Here is a 25906-nt window from a genome sequence, read left to right on the forward strand (position 1 = left end):
GAAATATTGGTATATTAATAACAGATAATCAGTACTAGATTTGTCTCCCTACTGGTTCTCTCTACCAGCAAATGCTGAAAAGCTTCTGAAATCTCATGTTGTTCTTCATGTCCCAAGTATATGTACATGGATTTTAATGTTAGGAGAAGCTACAGAATCTTCTGGAAGGTAGACAGATAAATCTCATAGTCGACTATCTTGAGGTTTTTCTTCCCCAAGACTTAAAATTCTCATCACTTGCATTTAAATGAGGTAGTATAGATTATTCAGACTGTGAACTAATGAGAGTTGTAAGACTGAAAGGAATTGACCTCCTGAGCACCCTGGTTTTGCTGGAGAATGAAATTAGACCCAAAGTACAGCTCCTAGGTCTTCTGTTTTTTGTTTGTTTTACTATTTTTCTTTGTTATTAATGAAACCAATATGACATAACAAAATTGAGATTCGATAGTGAAACACAAGAGTGAAGGAGAATTTATATGTATAACCACACCATAACAATTGGGTCTTTTCCTTTTAATCCTATTTCAGTTGCTACACAAGTTCCCAGGTTAGAGGTAAATATTTTATGACATGTCAGAACTCAGCTTGATGCTTTTTCAGAGCTGTATAGAACAGGTTCCAGCTCTAAAACGTCTCCAGCTGAAAGCCTGAGATTTGAGGCTCCAGACACTGGAGCTGGAGGAAATTGCTTTTACTGTCCCCTACCCTAGTCACTGGATTCTCAGGATAAATGAAATGTAAAGCTGTGTTCTAGAAAAGCCAGGGTGTTTCAACTAGAGAAGAATAATCCTGGAATGGGAAAGCAGATAGACCTATTTTGAGGCTGATTTTTCTTAGAGGATTTTTGTCATAAAGTTGGGTGGAAATGATTGACTTCTTAACATGAAACAGTTGTATCCATATGGGAAGATGGAAGATTCCGTATGGGAAGCATAATTCTTGCCAGATGTGATAAATTGTTCAGTGTTATATAAACCGATGCAGTTTTTCTGATCAGCATCTCCTCTGCCATGCTAACATGTACTACCTAAATCAAGCCATGAGCCTTGGATCTTGAAAATTAGCAGGAAAACCTGCAGGAACAGGTGCCTTTTACGATTTCTAGTGCCCCCAGACATTTACTGGAAATAATTCTAGGAGGAAAACTTTTCTAGCAAATAAAGTTAGAACATCTCTGAGCTGTCAATCTTATTTCAGATTCACACATTCACATTGAGTCAACTAATTCCTTATGTTTAAGCTCAGGCCCTAGTCCAGCTCTTCGAACAGTGAGTGCTGCACAACCTCACAGCCCCATATGCTTGCTACTGCTATTCCAAATCTCTTGGAAAAGGGCAAAGTGGCTCTTGCGTCTGTCCTAGGGTGTATAGTCCTAAATCTGTACCACTGAAGTCTGAAGCCCCCACTGCAAGGTGGCAGTTGTAAGTGCCACCAATAGGTTGTGTTCTGTTGTTTTTGTTTTCTGAAACTCACCGCTTCCTCTTTCTTTGGTGGAGGAAGTGGTTGTGTGCAAGTATTAGTCAACATATCTCTGTTTATTATTGTTATTATTTTGGCAGAGGTTGGTCTGTATTTCACTCCCACCTGGGTGTGGAGATGTCAGTCCAATGATTTGTCCTCTGAAACTGAACCAAACCCTCTGATAAATGCTAAAGCTATGGGGAAGAAGTTCCCTGGCTGGTCAAAAGTTTTGGAGAAGTTTAATTCAGGTGAATCTGCTGGCCAAGAATTGCAGTGCACTTATCCTAAATTTTTCTGACAATTAAGAAGCGGCCCTGTTCACTGAGGTCATCACTGAACAAGTAGAGGATGAGAGCAAAACCACCAAATGTTTGCTTCCCCTAAACTACTGTGTAAACATTCCCACACCCAAGACATACCTTTCCATCTGGTCTCACGTTTTTTTTCTAAGGGCGGTTTCTTTCTTCTCTAATTATTTTTTCACAAATCAAATGAAGACATTATACAGTCAGAGAGCATTAATCACCTTACATAACTTCACAGTAGTGAAAAGTAAAGACAACACACAATAAGTAATAAAACAAATAAGGTATGATGATGTGTATGTGGAAAGAACTGCAAGGCAGAGAAATTGCTCTGGGTGTGTCACCACTTTCTCAGGTGTATCATGGAAGTATAAGGGAAGCCATCTCACCTTAATGTTGTCTGAAGCATCTGAGATTTAATCCATCTAAAATCTAGCAGAATAACCATTTATATATCACTAGAAATATATTGTTTTGTACATAAAGATTTGAGAGGTAAATAAAGCAGGGAAGAGCAGTAAAAAGTCTTTAAAAAACGGACTGCTAAGCACATGCTTCACTCCCACATGAAGCCAGCCTGGCATTCATGCCAACAGCACTTTTAGTATGACTTCACTGGAACACAAGAGCAGCCATAAAGGTTCAGACCAAGGCTCATCTCAGCATCCTGTCTCCAGCAGTGGCCACACCAAGTGCCTGGGGTAGAGTAAGAGCAGGATATGCATATATGATGTTTCCACTTGACATTACTTTTCTACTGGAGACTGGTTTTGATTCAAATGCGCCCCTAAGTCGAACGCAATTTGTCTAAGTGCTCTCAATAGGTCTCTTTCAAGTTCTTGTTCATTCTGCTCTTAAATATATGTAAACTTTCTAAACCCACAACATTTGCTGGCAAGGAGATCCATAGGATGAGCAGCAAATCATAAGATTCTGCCTCTTTCTCTCTTGGAAAAACAAAAACAAAACAAAACAAAAAAACTTTTTGAGATAGCTAGCTGTCTGGAGACTTCCTTTAATAACTTCTTAAAGAATTGTTGTGAACAGTTTCAAAAGAACAGCTAACTCAACTGGCAAACAATATCGCAAAAATCACACGGTTTCTATTCTTCATTTCCTTTCAGTATTGATACGTCACCAAATATATATCCTTAGGTTTCACCTGTGTCTTGACTGAGAAATGTCAATGGATTCCAGACATGTTAGTAGCTCACTAAATATTAGTAGCATTATTATAAAACACCCAGATTACTGGCGGGTCTAGATACGCATTTTAAAGAAGGTCCACTCCCTTTTGAAATTGCCTGTCATTTGAATACACAGATACAACATTTTTGCATAGCTACAGAAAAGAACTCACTGTTTGGCTTTTTTTTCTTAATTTCTTTTTTTCCTGGTGTAGTATACCAGGAAGTCATGTGTTGTCTGTGTAGTGAGGAACCCGTCACAAAATTTGTATCTGGAGCTGAGCCTCAGCCCGTCTGTGGTTGGTGTGGTCTGTTTGTTTTTGGGGGTAGGTCCTTTCCCAAAGACAGGATTTCAGCTGGCCACTCTTAACTCTCGTAAGGTTGCACAACCCAGTGACTCCCAAGCACTTTAGACCAATGAACCACTGTCAGCCTTTGATATGTCTTGCAAACTGCCCATCCTGTAGAGCCTGGGACATGAGGTGACATGGCAGAGACACGAGGGGTTTCAATCAAGGGTCATGTCCTACAAAACTGACAGGTTCATATAGGTTTCTGCTTAGCATTTTCCTGTCTCACATGAGGACTATTTATTGGGATCTCAAGGATGTCAAGTGATCAGCCAACTGCAGTTTGGAAATTACAGCAATTTGCAAAAGTCCAAATTCTTGTTTAACATTAGATTTGATGCTTACCAGCACTGGCAAGTGCCTGGTTAGGCCTTCAGCAGGCAGTATATGGCAATAGTTTTTCATCAGCAAGTGTGATGAAGTTAGTGCTGTTCAGCCAGAGACAGGAGCACGTGGCTCCTGAAACCCAATTAACTGAAAATATGCTTTGCGCATTGCTAATAAGGGAGGGAAATAGTGCCACTAGACACTGGCTTCAGCTCCCTAGCTGGGAGCGTGTTGGGAGGTGCAGACAAATTTGTTGGTGCCCCACAGTGATGAAGGCAAATAAGGTTATTGAGTCAGTGGTCTGTGAAAATGGAATAGAACTAGATTTGGCCCAGAAGTTAGAACAATGGATGTATGAAACATTTTAGGTGCTAATACAAAGTATATCTAGCTTTGTATTTATTTTTTTGTATATAAAACAAATTGTAGATCTTCCATATGTGATTATGCTTACATGTTTCGCTTCACATTCAAGGAGCTTTGTGCAGCGATTAAGGAGTATGACCGTGATTCTTACTGAGACAAGAGTAAGTGCCTTGTCAATGAGCAATCTAATTATTGACTTGCAATTGTATCAGAATATTCCCACATATTCAAATTAATACCGGCTTATAAAACTTTCTGTTGTAGCCATGTGTTTGTAACATTTGCCTCCAAAGTGCTATCAATAGCTCTTCCCTTGCTCTGTTATTTGGTGCTTTGATTAGAGCAGAACAAATGCTCCAGCAAGTGTCAAGCTTTACTGCTTCTCTGCTCTTTTTGGAACTATTGTGAAATTGGTCCTAATGATAAAGAGAGAGTACAACACACTAAACCACAGGCATGTAGGAACAGCACAATGTGTTGTCAGCTATGGGAAAGACAGAAAGCCTATTTTCAAAACCTTGTGAATAGGTTAATGCTGTTGCTAGGAAAAGATTTGCCCTTTTACACATCTGAAGGAAGGTAATGTTGACAGTAAGGAGTAGAGGACTAGCAAGATTTTAAGTTTTTGTGTGACTTATTTCTGAAAAAGAAAGGGCATTGGCAACAACGGCTGCCTGTAGCACAGCTTCCCCTCCTATATTTTTTTTTTTTACACTTGACTTCTAATATGGATTCCAGGCATGATTCAGCAAACAGGGTGAAGAAGATTTTTACAGACATGGACTGGCACAGTATTAGATAAAAAGAAATGGACAAAAAAAAAAAGGAAAACAAAAAAAACTCTGGAATAACGTAATGGGCTTTCTTTACCCAATGCATATAAAATATGGATCTAAACAAACATGCATAAACCTTAATTTAGAGGAGTTTTATTGGGCTCTTGTTTTAAGCACAGAGAGTCATTTGTTGGGAAGGCAGATATGGTGTAATGAGGCTCGCTGGGCTAACTCAGGGAGGCTCCAAACTCACCTCTGGGCTCGAAATGAAAATTATAAAATCACTAATGTGCATTATCTGGAGGTTCGTTTTGCTGTTATTTGAGTACACGACCAAGAAACAGAATGATTTTTGTAATCCAGAAATGCCAGAAATGGCACTGACAGCTGCAGTACTTTTTGCCTCTATCTTAAATGCTCCCTTTCTAAATCTGGGACAACATTTTTAAACATGAGAAACAGATTTTTAAAGACAACACTAAAACCTCAGGAGTTCTTCTAGCTTATCCTCATGCCTCAAGAAAAGACAATCCTTTCTAAACTGTGTATGCTATATTGAAACACGAGTTTACACAAGCTATTCACCTTAGGTGGGCAACTTTGAGCACCCTGTTATGTACTAAATTGAATGCACACTGGGCAAACGTAAGTACATAAAGACAGGGGGAAAAAAAACACAAAAAAAAAGAAGGAAAGAAAGAAAGAAGGAAGGAAGGAAGGAAGGAAGAAAGAAAGAGAAAGAAAGAGAGAGAAAGAGAGAAAGAAAGAGAGAAAGAGAGAAAGAGAAAGAAAGAGAGAAAGAAAGAAAGAGAAAGAAAGAAAGAAAGAAAGAAAGAAAGAAAGAAAGAAAGAAAGAAAGAAAGAAAGAAAGAAAGAAAGAAAGAAAGAAAAGGAAAGAAAGAAAGAAAGAAAGAAAGAAAGAAAGAAAGAAAGAAAGAAAGAAAGAAATAAAGAAAAGAAAGAAAGAAAGAAAGAAAAAGAAAGAAAGAAAGAAAGAAAGAAAGAAAGAAAGAAAGAAAGAAAGAAAGAAAGAAAGAAAGAAAGAAAGAAAGAAAGAAAGGAAGGAAGGAAGGAAGGAAGGAAGGAAGGAAAGGAAGGAAGGAAGAAAAAGAAAAAGAAAGAAGGAAAGAAAGAAAAAGAAAGAAAGAAGGAAAGAAAGAAAGAAAGAAGGAAAGAAAGAAAGAAAGAAAGAAAGAAAGAAAGAAAGAAAGAAAGAAAGAAAGAAAAAGAAAGAAAGAAAGAAAGAAAGAAAGAAAGAAAGAAAGAAAGAAAGAAAGAAAGAAAGAAAGAAAGAAAGAAGGAAAGAAAGAAAGAAAGAAAGAAAGAAAGAAAGAAAGAAAGAAAGAAAGAAAGAAAGAAAGAAAGAAGGAAAGAAAGAAAGAAAAAGAAAGAAAGAAAGAAAGAAAGAAAGAAAGAAAGAAAGAAAGAAAGAAAGAAAGAAAGAAAGAAAGAAAAGAAAGAAAGAAAAAAAGAAAAACTTCTGATGTAGATAGAAACTTGATCAGTGTAGGAGTGACAAATCTTTTTTTTCAGATGGTTCTGAGATTTGGTAGTTACTGTATTTTAGCATATGATTAGAACAGCTTACGTTTGGATATTGTTGAAATCTAATGGGCAGTGGATAATCTTCAGCAATTTAAGTGAGAATTAAAATGATGAATGGCTCCTTTTGTTGAAATGGTAGCACTGTGTTCCATGTTACTGGTAGAAAGAATTTATACAGCTGATGAGAGCAATACCATATTGACAGCAACATTAGAAAGAAGCCTGTAAGTTATGGATGGCAGAACAGACCTTCATAAAGCAGCATTTTTCTTTTTATAGATTAAATCTCCAGAAGCTTGAGCCCAGTGGCCATACTTTCTCCTCATCAACTATAGTGATCAAAGAGGTTTCCTCTCTACTTCAAAAAAACAGCAACAACAAACAAAAAACATTAATTTAAAATGGCAAGGTCAGTCTGAGTATTTTTCAGTACCATGTGCATCCTCTGATGGTCTAGGAGATCCCAAATCTATTTATTTTTTTTCATCTGGAACTGGCAAAGAAGCAGTAGAGGAGGGACTTACAGAGACTGGAGAGCGCTGGTGATGTGCACAGAGATGTGAATGTAGCTACCATTTCCACACTAAAGTTTTAATAATGCTTTCATTTTCTCTTAAGATTGTCAGAAATGGAGACTCATCCCTTGTGATCCCTGTGTTAATTGTGCTGTTTATGATAATAACTTTCTTGATTATTTTGGATGATTTGAGTTCTGAGACTTTTCTCATATATATGTGAGTGCATCTGCATGTTTTAAGATATGAAAATTGCTCTGGTGTATTCTTGTTAAATTGCATGGTAATAACTACAACAATATCCCACATAAATTATGACTGTGGAGACTTACCTACTTGTCCATGCCTCAGCTAATTATATTTCACCCCCATTCACTTTTTTCATGCTGTCACTTCAGATGTGTATTTTTTGGTTCTCTAACTCTGCAGTAGCTATAGTACGTTCCCTGATAGCAGAGCAGGTTACAGTTACAGGGGGGAGACTTGCTGGAGTAAATGAACTGAAGTGAAAGACATTTTAGTCTCCTGACATACAATCCTCAAGTAATTGTATAGTAATCACTATATTTTTATGAGTAAGTATTTCCAACATATAGTTCAAAAGCCCAAAAACAGGCATATCTGGGGAAAGCTTCAGTGCAGAGGCAGTCCAGCACAGGTCAGACTTATTACCTCCTTGTTTTGCAGGGCCAGGCATGCATGAGTGTAAAGCCCAGTGTGAGATCCATGCTCTCTGGACCGTGCATGGGGTGGAACAGACTGCCCAGAAGGGCAAACCCTAAAACCTGCATTTCCCCTGTTGAGGTCCTGGCGTTAACCAGCTGAACCACACAGGCTGGGGTCATGCTCAGGCTTCAGAGCTTAGCTGTCCAGGTCTGCACTTTTAAAATACATCAGCCTATTAAGCTTCATATTGAAGACTCTTGATACCAGAGCACTTACCCAGGAAGTGACTGACATGAATTCAAGTCCTTCCTCGGTCCAGAAACATCCTAACTGTTACCCCCAGGATGGCCACCAAACTGAGGGACCACCGAAACATCAGCCAGACTTTCAGCTGAACTTCTATTTATTTTTAAAAGCAATTTACCCTTGAAAGGAACATTCTTCTAGACAACATTTGGCTCCAGGTTTTGTTTTGGGTGGTTGGATGTGTTCAGAGAGCAGCCTTGCTTGGTAGAGCAACTTTGTGGGAAACGGCAGGTCTGGCTGCACATCTTCTGAGGCGCCAGAGAAGCTGAGGCTGTTTTCCCCTGTGCCCATGCCTTCTGGTTTGTGTTGACCCAGAGGAGCAGTGCTGTTATTCAGAGACCTCGTTATTGAAAAACTATTTTTGGATAAGTTTTTTTTCAACACTCTAGAAAGTGCCACGATACCAATGTGAGATAAGTTGCATAGCAAGCTGCTAGCATGATAAGAAATATAAGTACCTTCACTGTGCATGCCTCACTTCACCACTTAGATTTCTGCCATTTCCATTTTTCCCTTTCTGAAGCATTTATAGCTCTCTATTATATCCCATTTTATATTGCATATCCTTCTCTCAGAAGTAATGATAAAAAATTAAAACTCCTCAACAGGAGGAGGATTTTTTTTGTCAAAACACTTCTCAGCTTGATAAACAATGAGGTATTTCAGTCAGATTTAAAGCTGCAATTTCCAAAAATTTTACCAGTTATCCTGGTGACATTGTTACTGTATTAACCTTTCTATTCTCTCTCCGGCTTCTTATACTGTCAGATATTATCAGAGTCGCTAAGCATCTCACGCATAAAATCAATAGCAAAAGTAAAATCTCTGCAGGGGTTCATAGTCTCTGGCAATGCTCCCTTTTCACTGGTAAAATTTTTGCTTGAGTCAGGGCTTTTTGTTTGATTCGAGGAGCGGAGGGGGGAGATGCTAAAGAATGAATGTGATATTTGAATTGTGTGAGCTGCACCCATGACAAAAAGGACATCCCGGCGGCACACCCTCAAGACAGCTGCCCCAGGGTCTCCCCTTGCCCGACGGGGGGGGGTATCCACGTACCCACTGCCCGAGGTGACACAGCCAGCCCCAGGCTCTGCCCCCGTTCGGGTGGGAGCAGTGCCCGCAGCTGGGCTGGGTGGCTCAGCCCCGAGGGAGTCAGTGTAACCCGTTGCTCGAACCATTGCCTACATCTGGCTTCTACACCTTCCCCTGAAATGCTGGATTTCAGTTGAATTGGGCACTTCTCTTTATTTCGAAACCCCTCTCATCTGTCTGTTGAAGTACTTCATGTCTTGATTTGCCTCCTCTGCACCTTTTTGCCATGTTTCTCCCCTCAGGAGTCTCTTTTTCAGAATAAATAGATGCTGTTTAGTTTCTCGTCATATGGAAGCACTTCCATACTTCAGCTCATCCTCATCTCTCTTGTCAAAAACCTATCACTACCCCCTTTTTTACATGGAGAGACCAGGAGCGCAATGAATTAACTCAGATATGGATGCACGAAGGTTTTAAGAAATGGCATAATGATGTTTTCTGTTTCTCATATAATTTTTTCATTTTCCCTTGAGTATGGTCACTGTTGAACCTCACCTTAATAATGTCACCAATGTCACTGTAGAGTTTTCTTTTGTATTGTCATTGATGTTGCATTTTAGAAAGGAAGAAGTATTTTTAGTAACACGTGAAGCATAAAAGCAGGTGCTGCATCTTTCAGTTTCACAGTTTAACCCAAATGGCTTTCTGTGTCATTAGCTTCATGCAGCCCTGCTGAAAAGAACTATAAACTACAATCTAAGCTAGTTTTTTTCCACATAAAATTTCCAGCAGCAGCATATGTGCTTGTTGTGTAGTTGGGGCTGATCCAAACCATGCCCAAGTGCTCTGGATAGGGTCGTGCCCGCAGTTCCCCTGCAGTGCTGCGCTCGTGAGGAGAGCTGTCTGAGGGCTCCTGGTTATCCCCCGCCGTTTGCCAGCCCCCCTGGCAGCGTCAGCACGGTGGAGCTGTGGGCTCCTGCTCCTCATAGTGCACACCCGCTGCTTCAGCCTGGCAGCCCCGGCCTGGTGCCAGGAGGAGTTTGCAACCAGCAGTAGGTCTCAGGGTGGTGGCTACTTGCTGCTGGTGGCCCCCGGGCTGTTGGCAGGTACCCGGGGGGGGGCTCCTGTCGCTACAATGACACCCTGAGGTCGCTGCAAAGGGGGAACTGTCTGACTCCCGTTGGCATTCGCAGGCAGGCCCACACATTCAGCAGGTCCACACTAAGTTCCCATGCTACCACCATGATGAATTTTCTTCTGAGAGGCCCATTCAAACCTCTTGTTCAGGTTGGCTGTGGTGATGGTTTCCGCTTAGGTGTGAGCTAACACCAGCACCCATTTCTCATGCAGTCGCCCCCATAAAATAAGCTCCGTTGCAGATGCAATTTCCAACAACAACACTGATTTGGAATAACTCAAATTTTGGTAATCCAACCTAAAAGGAAACTGATTTTACAGACATTGCAGGCCATTCACTCCTTGAAAACAAGCATTAGTTGTGTCAGCTTGGGGCAAACTTGTGGCTGCCCTTCCTTATGCTGGGGACAGCTGCCCCTCTGGCTAGGGCAGTAGCTACTGGTATTTGCTCTTTTATTGCTAGGGCCAGAGCAGGCATACTTCAGACAGATCAGAAAATCTGAGACATCAGTTTGTACTGCTGATTGGCAGGTTTTGCTTTTGCAATACATGCATTAATTCCAGGAGAATATTTCTGTGGTTCCTCGGGATGCTTTACAAGCAGTTACCTCTGATTGATTTCCTTGCTTTCCCACTAACTTGCATAAGAAAAGTGTAGCACGTGCTGATGCTACAAGGTTTGAACTTGGGTTTGCAATAGCAGTGTTCATTCACCATTATTTTGTTGAAGCAATGTAAAAAGACAAGGCTTAATTTGTGAAATGGGCCATCTGCTCCCATACAAACCACATAATAGAATGCACAACTATTTCAATTAATATAGTAAAGTGTCTTTAAGCAATAGGGATGTTCTTTATGTATTTTTGACTGCAGAAGATGTCATCATCCTTTGCTCTAATTATTCTTGATTTTACCTCCTCATATTTTCATTTAAAGAAAAGGAATGACAACTTGTCTCACTGGGAGCAAAGTTTTCTCATAGATGGATCAGTAATAATTAGACAAAATGGTACTGCAAACTCCAGCAGACAGGATATCTCCATTACAGAGAGTTATGTTGTCATTCCTTTGACCATCCTCCCATCAATCCATCCATCAACAAATTAAAGTTGGCTAAAGAGCCACTTATCTTGAATGCTTTTCACTGTGATCACCGTCAATCTAGATAAATAAATATTTCCCTAGGCAGAGTTTACATATTTAACCATGTTTAAGAGAGAGTTCCCTTGCTACTGATATATCCAGCAAATTGTATATGCTTTTGCTCTGTTTCCTGATTCACCTCACCCACACGTTACACCTTCATGAAATGAACCCCGCTCCCTCTGCCTCCATTTGGCTTGTGTTTAAAGATCGGACGACTAGGATAAAGTTGCATTAAAACTGGCAGTGTAAAAAAAGTCTAGAAATTAATTTTATTCCATTAGGTTGGAAAAAAGCCTAGAGTTCTATGAAAGACACGCACCAATAATGCATTGAATATTTAAGTGAAATCAAAAATAAAAGGCAAAGCTTTCTCAACAAGCCTGCTTTGAGGAATATGGCCATGCTACTGCATCTGACTTTCATAATTTAAACCATGATACCATAAATGACTCTAAGGCTTCATGATGAACATAAACAATGATATGAGCAGAATTATATATGCTATCTAATAAATATGTATGTGCCAGTGAATACACTGTTAAAGATATTACTTTCTCCCTATTATTTATTTTTCACTTAATTGATACATAGAGTGGTTCACACTCTGCCTGCTGCCTATCAGACACACGCAAAGGAACAGCGGTCTTACTTATTAGCATTAATGTATGCCTGGTGCTTTTCAAAAGACACTCACACACACACATGCGCATAGAAGGGGTGAAATTCCCCTCCTACTGAAGTCAATAGGCTACTTACCATGGCTGTCAGTAATGATGGGGGCTGTTCCTAAAGCTAACCGTTAGTAAATCAAAATATGACTGAGAACAAATGCACTGCTGTGGGCAAAGCTCAAGAGTTGTTAGGCAAGCATGAGAGGAATAATAACCTGATATTTCCTGTTGATCATTAAGGACAACTTGTCTTTCCTTCTCAAATACCTTGCAAATGTGACAGCTGGAACTGGCCAAGGACTGACAGGCTCAGCTTTCAGGTTGCTGTTGTGCAGGCAGGACCCGAGCCATGAGAGCACCGGGGCACTGCCGTGCCCTGCTGTGTGGGACACGCTTCTCCACGTGCCCCGCCAAGGTCCCCTGTGCAATGCCAGGCAGCTCAGCGCTGCTAGCTCCTGTCAACCCTGCAAGCTGCCCGTGTGCTGCTTCATTCCACGTCACTTGATGTAGGAAGAGGTGTGTGCTCATAGTCACATAACAAACGAGTCTGTGCTGTTAGAATTCCCTACAGTGAAAGTAAGCTGCAGGAAAATGCTTTTGTAGCTGCAACATGTATGCTAGATAATGCTGTACTGATCTCAGCAGAAAACACTGTTCTAAGAAAGATAAGGGTGCCTTCTCAAATCTGGAGTCCCAGCCAGCACTATGGCACTGATACTGGGTGATCTCTGCTTTAGGCCAAGGCAGACTGCAAACAGCATTTCCTCTTTTATCTGCAACATAGTTGGCGTTGAGCAGCTTACTGGTCACAGGCTTTGCTCTTTGATGCAGTTAAAGCAGAAACAAAAGAAGATGGGACTTTCAAATCATGGCTTATCCTGAGCACAGAAACGTCTCTGAAACTGCCCTGCCAGACGTTGGTGCACACCCTGCTCCCCTGCTTGCTCCTCCTGCCCCGTGGGTGCTCATTCAGTGTGGTGATGCTCCGTGGGGACTCACTGGGGAGGCTATGTGCTCCTGATCAGTGCAAATGGCTCCTGCTGCCCAGCAGGCAGGTCACTGCCACCATGCCTGCAACGTGCTGTCAACAGGTTTGCATTTCCCAAAGGCAGGAGGTGGTACGGCTGGGCCATAAAAGTCATCACAGACAGAGTTATGGAAGAGACAACGCAATGAGGGCTCCTTCCCTGCTGACTGCAACCAAGCAGACATGGCAAGTAAATAGCATAACCTATCCTTACACCTATCTCTCTGCCTGTTCTTCTCATGACCTCAAGGCAGAGGTTTGCTGTAACATAATGAAAAAGATGCAACTTCTCCACCCTTTTAATAGATGTAGTAACTTAGAGGCATCTTCCTGTCCTCTGCCATAATGGCTCACTTCTCCTGCCTGGACAAGTAAAGATGACCAGATGAGGGATTTATACTCCAAATACTTTAATCAAATCCCACCAGAGATTTATTTCCTCAAGCACAGCCATAAAGCTGTTGTAAATCTGCCCCACACGTGTGGGAGGCAGCATGTCCCTGCACCATTTCCCCATGAAGCTGTGCACACGTGGCATGGCCCTGCTTCTCCTGTATAAGTGTCCATAAGCACAGGGGAGAGATGTCCAATGCACGGGAGCAGAGGCTGAAATCGCTTACAGCTTGAGTGGTGTGGGGGCAGAGCTCAAGGACAAGGTGAAGATTGGTCACCCCCTCCAGCGCTCGCAGGTGACAGTGGCAATTCGCAGCCTGCTGTCCTGGGTCTATCCCCTGGCTCTCACCACCGTTGTGCTGGAATATGTCTGTACCTAAAGGATGAGGCGAGGAAAAAGCTTCCCATCTAAAGGGTCTTGGCGAGATGCCTGAGGCCCCTCATTGCATCCCTCCCATGCACTCAGTAAGGATGAGATGCTGCCCGGGGCTTGGCTCCCGCAGCCCGCCCGCTTGCTGAATCTCAGCCACCTCTTCAGTGCTGATATCTTGACCAAGCTCTTCAGGTACAAGCATGGATGGCTTCGTGCTTGTTGATAAAGGAGACCTCAGCAAAAGTCAAAGGTGGGTATGACGGCTGAGCTGATGGTGCAGGAGTGGCCTCCATCTTTTAGTGCTTGATTTCCTCATCTTAGCTCTGCATAAACACTACTTCTTTGCATTTATTTATACTCAAGTTTAAGTGCCTGTGCAAATTATAGCACAGACAGCCAGAACAGAAATGAGGCATTTAAATGGTAAATAAACAGTGCCTGTGCATGCTGGTGCTTTTATAAATAATACCCCCTTTTAAGCCTTATTCTCTGCCATACAGGAATGTCACTTTTCAGAACATCTGAACCCACAAACATCACACATCAGTCTCTCTATATGCTTATTTAAAGAGCATATAAAACTATTTCTGCAAGCCAAAAGGACTAAATTATCCATGAATTCTAGATAACCATCCTTAACCCAGAAAATGTCAACAGTTTTCTGTAATAATTGTCCCAGCCACAGCAGCTATGACGTTTGGAGTGCCTTTCTTAGGAGGTGGGCGAGCCATACACTTCTGGGAGAGTACTCAGCTCTGAGCATGTTCTGTATTTGTAACCTATTATATATGGTGCTCTACACATATCTGTCTGTCCCTGTGATTGTGTGGTGCCTTTGCTGCCTCCACTGTGCTGTGTTTTACCTCTAAGGGTAAGATTCGAAGCTCCTACCCTTATCACTCCATTTATTGCCATGTAACAAGTCCTGTAGCAGTTCCTGGTTGGCCTTTGCTGCTGTTCACTAAAATGCAAAGCAAATAAAGCCTTCTCCCTTGCTTTCTCCTTTAACTCCTGGACTTCTTTCCATGAGTTCTGGATTTAGAGCCACCTTCCTGATGTTTTTTATTGTAGTGTTTACAATGCAGACTTACATACTTCTAGCAAATTCTGCTTGATTCAATAACTACTGCTTACACCTGCCTACCAGGAGACATCAAGGTTCGCACCCAGAACATGGTAGTGAGGATACAGGTGGTTCACTTGCATATTCTCGGCTATTTCAGGGTGTGCAGCTTCAAAGAGCAAACCTCCATGGATGAATTACAGACTGATGAGGAAACACTGACCTTACAGAAATGCATTCCTCAGCCCTGGATGCTGAGCACAGGAAATGCCATACAGTGTATGGATGGAGCTACATTCGCTCTAAGTATGTGCAAAACCTTCCCTGAAGTTAGCGTCAAAGGAAAACACGTTTATGGCATGTGTGCAAGTGGGAAGGAAAACCAGCACAGCCCAACTGCCCACTGCACACCTTGTGCTAATGCCCACTCTTCTCAGTAGCCCGAGCATGGTTGGGAATGGACGTGGAGGTGGAAACAACCGTGGACCCTGCTGGGCACTGCTCCAAGCATGCCGGAGGGGTGCTGGCGGGGTGACATGGGGAGGCTGGCATTGCTGTGGACCATACAGCGCATGTCCAGCAGCTGAATAGCGTTGTCCCTGTCTGAACCTGTCAGCTTGCCAAATGCTGGGTTTCTCTAAAATTTTAACGGCCATAAGGGAAATGCAAACTGCAAATTCTTTTCAGCATGAGTGTATTTGGTCTTTTTGTCTAATACTCAGAATGTGGTGGCGGGTTTATTGTAGATGCTGTTTTACCATAAGACTGTAATATGCAGAACTGAGAAAAAATTGAATACTGGGTGAAAAGGACTGAGGCAAAACACGAGTGTTATCCAGTCTCCTCCTAATGTGGTCTCTCAGAGTGGATAATAATATAAACATTCATCCATTAGAAAAAAACTACCCTTTACTGCCCCCCATTAAATACATTGGCAGTCCTATTAAAATACAAGTCAGATTTGTGTTTAATGATCTTGAAAGGAAAGTAATTGCTTGAGTATTACCATTCAAATGTTCTTGCAGCAGCATATAATATTTACAGTCTGAGCGCCACTTCTGAGTGCTGCACGGCACTGAAGATTGCCCAGCCTCTTCAGAGGAAGAGCCTGCGTAGTGGTGAACTCGGGTACAAAAATGATATGCTATCTGAGCACTGTAAAGCCTGTGAGAAACAGCTAAGCAATGGGCTGCGTAATTTTTCAATTTTAATAAGCTCTCGAAAGAAAAGCCTTCAAAAACCCTGTACCTGCTGCAAAAGCAGGGCTTGAATGCTGCCAGTGCTTGCTCAGGTGAGGAGCTCTGGTTTTGCTCCCGTGAGCAAGCTCCTTGCTTTGTGAACATTTTGTGCCAGCATCAGACACAAAGTCATGCTGCGAACTGTGATATTTTACTATACCATTTTAACCCCTGGCAGTATCTTACAAGATGAAAACATCAGAGATGATTGTATTCAACTACTATGTATATTTTTTTGTGGGAATATCCTCACATCAAAGCTCATTTTGTCTGAGGAAGAGTGGAATGTGAAAGTTAAAAATAAAAAAGGAAACAAAAGATATTTTGTATTATGTTTATTTGTACAAGTATATCAAGCATAAACATGGAGAGCATTTCATAAAGCATAGAGAGTATTTCATAAAGCAAGCAGCAAGCATGCCACAAATTATATCAGAACTCTGATGGGAAAAGCAAGTTATTTGTCCTTTTTTCCTTTTCTCATCTGTCTTGTCTACCAAGGTCTTTGTCCCTCAGGCTTCAAGAATGACAGTGAAGTCCTGGGCTGGCAAGGTCTGCCTCCTGCTCTGAGTTTGTACAGGGGGCGGCCTGGGGAGGCCACAGGCACCACTGAGACTCTTTCACCCACCTATAAACTAGATGAGTTAAAAAATATTAGCAAACTCAAAACATTTAAGGCATTACGTTTTGTTGGATGTGCTGGTTCTGAGAATGACAATCCTGCCACAGTGAATTAGCTTGAACAGCCTCAGATGCCACCGTCAGGTGCCATCCCAAGCAGGGAGGACAGCAAGGGCGTGATCTGAAAGGAGCCAGATAAGATGCAGGAAAGCACCAACATGTCCTGAACAAACTGGTGCCATGGGCCAGATATTAGCATCAGCATTTGGGGGTCTATAATTGCTTTATTTTGTAAGGTTAACATGCTTCTGTAAGGGGGTACATTATATAGTTTGCCTCCTTTGTGTGCTCTTAACTGACAAACTGTTTTAGTTAGTAGGAGGAATTATTCCTTGAACAGTGTGGCTTGGTTGCAACCCTTTCTCCACCTCAGCCAGCCCAGATAACCCCATGAAGTGGTGGATGAAACTCTGCAGACATGGTGGTTCTGATTCCCTTTTACCCTGAGACTCTCTTGGATTTCTCGCACAATAGAAAAGATCTGTAAAGCAGCTGCAAAGGTAGTTCGTGCTAAATCCCAGGGCAATGCCAGGCGCCTTAGCACAAATAAGAATGAAACTTTAAATCTCTGAAAGTGCTGTAAAATACCTCCATGCCTCTCCATGAGCAAACACGGAGGAAGAGAGATGCAGAGAGAGAGAACCAGGAAAAAGGAAAACATTTCCCATTTATGCAAACTGGAATAGCAGGGATGGGCAGATAGACCCTTCAAGTAACCAGGCATACATAGTTACTTAGAAGGTATGAGCATTGCTGCATATGCATGTATAAATCAAGACTTTAATGCACGCCAATAGTGGTCTAGCCATGTGCCATGCAGAAGCAGCTTCGCAAGCCCATTTTCTGACCTGAGAACTGAAAATCAGCACCCACGTCTGACTCACTTCACTCTGCCAATTAGTACACCTTTGAAGGAGGATGCTCTAGAAATCCAAAACACTAATAGTGTTTTCTCTGGATCTCTTTCAGTCTTTCACCAGTGAAGTGAAAAATGTGATTGTGCTGAGAAATCTGGAATTTAGCTGAGCTCCTCATTTCAGTTTTCTGATTCTCTGTTTGGCGTGGTTTAAACTTCAAGCTGGAACAGATCAGGTACAATCAACAAACCCAGGGAAAAATGCACCGACGCAGTTTTAACATGACTTGCCTCAACTTCAGGTCAACTAAACAATACATCTGGATGACACAACACATTGCTCTTGAGAGCTTGAACAAAGCTCTTGCGTTGTTATTGCAGTTGGGACTGGGTGTTATTCAGGCTTGGTGACCAACTGGTGGTGCTAATGTTTCATTGGATGGGAGGTGAAGGAGGGTTCATTACCTCTCACTAAATATGTACATGCATTACACAAACCCTCTGCAAATTGCAAAGCAGCTTTCACAAGCCTTGCAATTAAAGGATTCAGCTTGATTTCAGAAAGACACTTGCAGGAAGCAGTTACACACATATATTCCAAAATTTCATATGGCAGCACTTTAATCACAATGGCTTTGAGGACCAGTCACCTGCTTAGGTCGCTTGACGTTCAGTCCTTAGTGGCTGTGTGAAGGTTTTGTGTGTTCTCCTATATCTGTGGTATAATGTTTTTTGGCCTGGAAGGGGGATTAGATACTAACTTGTCTGCAGAGGGCTATGAAGCAGTAAAGCACCTGGGTCTGAGGGACGGTTAGTCACACTCAGAGCCAACCAGGGTGGCTGATAAACCACGGTCTAAACCATGGTGGGTGGGGAAAGCTCTGAAGCCAATGTCACTCTGTGTTCCAAGCAGCATGGTCATTTACTGCAACAGAAAAAGACTCCAAGAACTGCAGGAGTGTGAGAAAAAAGCTGGTACTCTCATATATTTCAGTGATTTTTTAAAGAAAGCCGATGTACCATTCTTCGCATTTTGTGGAGGCTGCTTACTGTCTTAAAGGATTGTATTTGGTGGCATTTTGCAACTCTGTCCCCTAGGTGTTGCACTGAAAGCCACCTCTAACAAACAGGTCAATGAAAAGGTTGCGAGGGGTTGTCCTACTACCCAGAGAGGAGAGGGGAGGAACAGAATAATTTTCTTTTGCAGCATGCAGACTGGGAGAAGAAAACCACTTTTCACACCAGCTCTGACCTGTGAGGACATACTCCTGGTGAGGCTGAACAGGAGCTACAAGGAGTAATGGCAAGGAATGGAAAAGGGGACCACTGGTGTGATACGGTGGCAGACGGTCTGTGACATTTTAGGTGCCAACATAGCATCACCATTGCCACTGTGTTTATTCCCTGAAATCATCTTCCTCTGATCACTGTTGTGCTTCTGTTTCGATCCCAGGGCAGTGAGGCACCTCTGGGGCCAGCAGGAGTGGCGGGCAGGCACATACATGCTTGGCTTCTTCTTGAGGGAAACATCTGCAGGTACTACACCAATGGCCTACAGCCACCCTCAGACAAAAACATCTCAGGAACTGTTGTATTCAGTTGCTCATTTTTGGCCATTTTCTAGACACACACACAAAACGAAAACAGAGCAGATACCAAGCCAGAGGTTCCTATAAGGTCAAACTCATGAAGGTCTCTTCCTCCTCCTCCTCCCCATAGGAAGAGGGTGTCTGCCCTCTACGCCTGCAGCGCAGGGGTTGCTGTCCTGGCAGTGAAGGCAGCCCAAGCAGCAAGGAAGCAAACTTCACCTGCCATCATTTGCTGACCAGTGTATCAAATTTGGTTGTCAATGGAAAACTTGTCTTCTTTCTGTCCTTCCTTCTGAAGGCCTGAGGTCATGCAGTGGTTTTCAGTTCCTGTTTTTCCTTTTTTTTCTTCCATTCCTAACAACCTGTTCTTTCTACTCCAAACCCTTTTGTAGCGATTTTCTAGATTTCCTTTTTATGGACAGTGCCACTTTTCCTTTCTTTCCCCGTGCATGTTTTTCTCCAAGCGTGGCCCTGACGATATGCTCCGCTCAGGATGATCACCCAGCAAGGTGCAGGCTCCATCGCTGGCTTTCCTCTCTGGCTCGTCCTGCTTGTTTCCCACACTCGGGCGTATTGATATTCCAGCTCTGATTGTCATTGCTCATCTTTTGCTGGAGAACATTTGCCTCCTGTCTCATTTAGGAAGAAGTGGAATCAGTGCCAGATTTTTAACAAAATGAAGTCTTCTCTATTTTTGTTCCAACCACCTTCAAGCTCTACTAGTCTGGATTGTGGAACGTGCAAATCCCAAGAGGCACACATGTGTTGGGCGTGCAAGTCAGATAATTGCACACCCAATTGCAATGTGCAAGTGTCCAGTTAAGTGCATTCCTGGTAATCTGCACTCCTAAATACATGACCACTGTGTAAATCACGTTGAATCATGGCCGTGTCGCACTGCTGGTGCAATGCCGATTTTATGGACGCTATGCAGTGGTGCAGGGCAGAGCAGACAGAGAGCTGGTGAAGGTACCTGTATTTCTGCATGCAGTCCTCACCGTCTGACATTTGCAGATTTGTCCCTTAATCTCTGTGGTGCAGGATTTGCTGTCAAGAAACATTGTCTGGGATGAGCTGTTGGGATTCAGATTATCAACCAAACATTAATTATTCTGCTGACTAAACCCTCAACAGCTAGGCTAGATAATACAAATGTAAAGAAAGAAATTAGTATGAATCATGTTCTGTACTTGAAATCTAGAATGAATCATACTGTAGGAACAAAATCATATACCATAAGCTTATGTGTGTTGAGACATAACAGAGCCAGATCCTCAGCTGGGGCTCAGCCAGGTAGTGCCACTGGGCCCCAAAGGCACTTTCCTGCGTTGAAGTCCCCGACCTGTGTTATTTATTCTGAGCACCCAGAGGAGGATAGCAGATAACGACAAGATCTGTCAGGTTGCGCTGAGGAAGCTAAAGCAAGAATAACAAATAAGATATGTTAATTTTTGAAGTAGAGAACTCCTTTTTTTTTTTTTTTTAATCACACTTATGCAAGAAACTGCTCAGACAGACAGAAGTAGTATAGGCCCTTAGAGAAGCAGTAACTGGTGCCTCTCCACTCACCAGGCAAAGTATAAATGCAGAAAGCACCAAAGATTTTTGAAAGAAAAGAAAGCATATCTGTCTGTTGTCTTTACAAGGTGAGAGGACCCAGGTCTTCAGTTTGTGCAGCTTGGATGGCTCCTTCTGGTTTCATTACAGGTTTATATTTATATCCCGATGTTCTATGTATGGTAGAAATATCATAGTGGTTAATTTCATTATGGTGTTGTCCCTGTATTCAGCTGGGCTGGAAATGAACTATTTACATTTCAACATACACAACTAAATGCTTTTAAACCCAAGCCATGGTTCAGAATAGACCCATAAAGAGCTAATGAGAAGAATAAAAATCAGATAGTTAAAAAATGATGTAAGGTAGAGTCTTGATTTTTTATTCTTAAATTCACAGTACATTAATTATTAAGTGTTCATAAACTTTGTTTTGTGCAATGATAAATTAATAATATCTACATAGACATGTTCTTTTACAACAGGGAGGCTAAGAAATGTAGTACCAGAGGACCTTGTGTTGACAACCAAAGCTATTAGAATAGACTCCTTAATCTTCAATCATAAAAAGTAGATAATGTTATTTCTTATTACTATTAAATGCAAAGTGCCTTACTAGGAAACATATATGTCATTACTAAAAATAACTACCAGAGAATGTTTTGAGCAGTGAAGAAAAAAGTGTTTGCAAATTACATCTTGAGATAAATCCAGTGACACGTTCTCTGCTAATCTCTGCCATATTAAAACTGTTTCAGCTTATTCTTCTGTTAGCCCATAACAGGTTGCATAAGGCTTATGTCCAAGGACGGAGACGGTAATGACTTAACATGACATGTTGCACTTTTGGGAATCATTACCAATTACTAATGACCCCAAAATGCAGACTCGTGTATACGCTTTCGGTATTACTGAAAAGCATCTGCTGGCCTCTGCTTAGGGAAGGGATGGTGAGCTTTGTGTTTTCCTTCTTTTCTGTGAACAGTGAACAATGCTTTCTTAATGAAAACCGGGGGATTTTAGTAACTTCTGCCTAGAATTTAGCAACATTATTCATTGGAATATTTCCTGTGGTTTGTAAATAAGAAGCGGAGCAGGTATCTTCTAGGTCAGTCTCAAAGAGTAATTCCTTGTCCATAGACCAGGCCATGGAGATGTATTTTAGAATTAAATGTAGCCTAGATGAAGGAATTATGGTTTTAGCAAGTTCGTTAAGTGTTTATACATGACCTAGAGAGTAGATCCCTCCGCTGGTTACTGGAACAGCTACCCGGTACATGTGAGTGGCCTCCCTTTGAAGACAGACACCTGCAGGAGCCCCTTCACTGGGACAGGAGTGAGGCTGGTAAACAGCAGCTTCCAGTACCTCAAACCCACAGAAAATGCCCTTCCAGAAATGGGTAGGACAGAAAGTTGGTTTGCGTGAATGTGCGCTGATTTCTGAGTCCAGATGCTTTAAATATTTTTCCAAGCAAGGAGTCAAGAGAGAATCATTTGAGAATTCTGTGAACTACTTTGAATGGACGAACCAAGGGAAGGAGCACCCAGAGTGCCTCAGGCAGCTCCTGCCCCAGTTTTCACCCTGCGATCGTGAATCAGGGCCCCGGGTACAGGAGCAACATGTGCTCTTGCTGGCTAATGGGCGTGCGGCCTGCCTGGCCCGGCCAGCTGATGGGAACTAGGACAAGCTGGGGAGCGAGCCCTTCTCGTTCAGCTGCTGCAGTGCACCCAGACCAGCTGGAGCGTTAAGGGGCCGCCGGCAGCTCCCTGCCAGCCCGGCTCCCGGGGCCAGCTTGAGGCGCAGGCGAATTCGGCGGTCGCCTGGGGAGGCCGGCTGGTGGAGGCGGCCAGGAGAGGACGAGCCATGCCCCAGGGGCAGCAGCAGCTGCTGCTCCCTGACAGACTTCTCCGGCCCCTGCTGCCCGCGGCGCAGCCCCTTGCCGTCTCTTCCCACTTGTGGGGGCTCCGGCTGCTTGCCACAGCCCTGCCTGTGCCCACGGCTGCCTGTCCCCCGCTCGCCCTCCACAGCTCCCTGCGCAGGGAGGATGCTCACAGGTGAGCGCAGGCTCCTGGCTGGCCTCTACTCTCCCTGCTCACCCCACGCAGGCAGCCGGCCCGGGCCCTCTGGGCGCTGCTCTGGGACGGGGCAGTGGCACATCCCATTGCCGTGCAGTTTCCCCAAGCCTGCCGCTCAGTGCCATCGCAGTGACAACTATCAGCTACTTTAACATCATCCTCCACATACGGCTCTGAAATCTGGCGTGTGAAATGGTAACGCAGAATTTACTCAGGATTTTCGGCTGAGTTAGGGTCTGGAGATAGGCTGAATATGTTCTGAGAAAAAATGAAACCAAGGTTTTGCATAACAGTAAACTTCACGAGCAGTCTGCTGAGGTGGCCCCTCTGCTGGCTTCCCCAGTGGTGCCTGCTTGACCTGCACAGTCACTGGTATTCATCAATAGCATCAATAAAAGGTTTCTTTGGACACTGTCCTTCACTCAGGCCTTCAAAGTGCTGTGTAAGTGACTTAATGCCCATTTTAGAGGTGAGGAGACTGAAGCAAAGCTAGTCCAAATGACAGAGACGGGGGAAAGCTGGCTGGAGCCAGTGCCCATTCTGCACATCAGCCGGGTGACATCAAAGCACAGGGAGGAAACATCCCTCCCGAAGCACGCTGCTGTCCCCGTCTTGCAGGGATGCGCCCTGGGGTGCAGCAGGGACCCCCCACCATGCCAGCACCTTGCTGTGAACCGTGCTGTCCCAGCGCTTCGTCACGCAGCTCTGCGGCTTATTTTTCCACACCATTTTGTTTTAGAACTGGTCCAGCTTTCCACAATGCACTTACATGATAGGGCATTGATTTCTCATCATAGATTTTTTTTTTTGTTTTTCCTCCCAAACCTACTCTAGCCAGACCTTTCCAAAAGAGCTAGGCTGCACAGGCAACAGGCTTTTTGCCGCTCTACTCAGGAGTCATTTGGTCAAGTAAAGCTGCTGTATGTAAACGCTGCATTCACTGCATAACAATTGGAGTGAAGTTTTTATGCACAGGGCTTTTTATTTTCCAATCAGCAGCACTGAGTTGGGACTTTTGGGGTAAACTGGTAGCTCTGGGCCGCTTTGAAGCATCACAAGTGGAGGGTTTTGTCTCCTGAAGATTTACTAGCAGCGATCTTTTATTCAACCGTTTTATTAGCCTCCTTTTACATATGTATGGTGGTGAGGGGAAAAAAACTGTTGGTGGTGAAGTGCAGAGTCTATTTCCCCTGTGGTATCCACACACAAAAAAAAAATTGTGTGAAAAATTGTTGCCCAGGGGCCTCCCCAACTACTGAAATTTCGCTGAGAGCAGCGCGGTTTTCCCTCCCGCACGGCAAGCCTCCCCGCCCCTCAGCCCACCCTTTAAAGGTTGAGGCTGGGGTAAAAAATGCAGCCGCCAGAAGGGCCAGCCTGCCCTGTGCCGCAGGCAGGGCTGCCGGAATAAATCTGCTTGCCCCCCGGCGCAACCCGGGAAAACTTTTCGCCCGCTTAACACGTTTTTTTTCTAATTTTCCCTGAAAGTTCTCGTTGAATTGAGCCCCGTTGCGTGGACAAATTGGACAAGAAAAGTTTAAATGTTACCACTTTGGCTTCTCCTCAAGTGGTGCTGAGCACAGATGTTTGGAGGGGCCATCATGTCCCTGTAAGAATGGGGGCTTTGTGTGCATAACCTTACAAAGGGCAGAATAGCCCTGCTTTGCTGCCAGCCCCAGGATCATCCTATCTTTATGTGTTGATTTATTAGGCCAGGGATGAATGAAACCGTAATTAATATTACTGAAGCATTAGAGTCTATTTAATTTAAATGCCACTGAATATTTCACTTTCAGTTGGGAGTGACAATGTGTTCGGGACTGTTGGTGAAAGCCTCAGCCATCTGTTACCCCTACTAAGAAGGGAAGACAAGAGAGACACAGGGAGACAGAGAGCATTGAGCTTTGTGGCTTTTCCAAGCCTCCAGGATCATCATTCAACTCAAGGGCAGCCAAGAAACATTCCTGCGCATTGGGCCCTTCGTGTATAGGGGAAAGGGTATAGGGGCTGAAAGGGTATGGGGGCAAGGCATCTCCCCAAAGGGTGGGGAGAAAGGAGGAAGAAGGAGATTTACAGTACGTGAGGATGTACAGACTCACAAGTGTGTGTGTGTGTGTGTGTGTGTGTGTGTGTGTGTTTGTGTGCAGGAACCAAGTGCCAGGGAAGCGGGTGGATGGACCGGTGGATTTGCCGGCTTGCTGATGGCTTAAAAACATTTTTAAAAGGTGGGAATGGGGTAAGAGCCCAGGCAGGTCTGAACGCTGACAGTGAGCCCAAGCAGCGATAGTGAGGTTCGGCTCTGCCGCAGCCAACATCAAGGCTTTGGTCTGGTGGGCATCGCGGCGCTGGAAGCACGACGACGCCTCTCTCACGAGCTGCGGCTGCGACGTGGCCTCCACCGGGCCGGAACGAGAAAGGGGGAGAGGACATTAAGGGTGAGGGAGGAGGCAGCCCGGGCCCTGAGAGGGCCATGGGCAGCAGGGGACTGGCAGCCAGGCGTCACCTCTGCTGCGGCGGAGAGGTGGTGGGGAGCGGCGCGCGGGTGCGAGGCTCTGCCTCCCCGGGATGGTAATTAGCACAGTGGGGTGTCCTGTAATTGGGATCATTTGTTCTCCCGGTTTTTCTCCCGCAAACTGATTTCATGCCAGAGGGAAGCTGTGTGACTCACACCTTGCCATGCCAATTAGCTGATAAACATCAAATGTAAACAAAGATGGCCTAATTAAGACTGGTCGCCCAACCTCGATGTGCATATTGTCAAAATCCTACCAGCTTTTTGCGCTCAGACTTATTTTCTCCTTTGCTGGGGCTAAATTAGCGGCTTTGCACAAGAACCACTTATCTTTGAGAGAAGCTTAGGGCAGGTAATGAGGAAAACTGGGAGCTGCCTGAGAGAGCGGTGCTGTCCCCGTCCGTCCCAGCAGCGCCGGACAGGGACAGACGGCCGCTGTTTGTTGGAGTGAGCAAATCCCGAGGCGTTTGTCCACCCCCGCGTGATGCTGGGGGCTGGCCCCTGGCCCAGAAGCTGCATCCCGGAGCATTCTCTCCATTTCTCCTCCTGCATGCTCCTGCCTGCACCTGAATCCGTGGGCCGGCAGGGAACTGCTGGCAAGTATGAGGCAGCGGCACCCTGCCCTTGCCTCTAGACAGGGCCCTCTGGACCAGCACCCACAGGTGTCTGTCTGCCCACGTCTCCCCCTGCTCGCCCCAGCAGCCCATCCTGGGGTGCGGAGGGCCCGTCTGCCAGCAGGAGGAACCTAATG

At 43.9% G+C, this 25906-nt stretch overlaps 2 protein-coding genes across 9 annotated transcripts in view; one reads left to right on the forward strand and one right to left on the reverse strand.

The window, feature by feature from the left end:
* LOC310900662 (uncharacterized protein) overlaps positions 1-25906 on the forward strand; it is a 111104-nt gene that overhangs the window by 74894 nt on the left and 10304 nt on the right. For 4 of the 8 annotated variants that reach the window (XR_014585319.1, XR_014585320.1, XM_083838952.1 and 1 more), the window contains one exon: positions 14810-20021. The exons of 2 other annotated variants lie outside the window; for them this stretch is intronic. Coding sequence is in view for 1 of the 6 variants with exons in the window: in XM_083838952.1 (XP_083695078.1) it covers positions 14810-14845 (36 nt within the window). In the remaining 5 variants the exon portion in view is untranslated. Of the gene's footprint in view, positions 1-6599; positions 12593-12901; positions 14644-14809; positions 20022-25906 lie in introns of those variants that run through there. 2 more of the 8 variants (XR_014585318.1, XR_014585321.1) reach the window with 2 other exon arrangements.
* ELP4 (elongator acetyltransferase complex subunit 4) overlaps positions 20022-25906 on the reverse strand; it is a 201284-nt gene continuing 195399 nt past the window's right edge. Inside the window, exon 10 of the mRNA XM_083838929.1 lies at positions 20022-20060. Coding sequence (XP_083695055.1) covers positions 20037-20060 — 24 coding nt within the window. The 3' untranslated portion in view covers positions 20022-20036. The remainder of the gene's footprint in view (positions 20061-25906) is intronic.

The sequence above is a fragment of the Anser anser genome (assembly GCF_964211835.1).
Source record: "Anser anser genome assembly, chromosome: 5".
Classification (NCBI taxonomy): Eukaryota; Metazoa; Chordata; class Aves; order Anseriformes; family Anatidae; genus Anser; species Anser anser.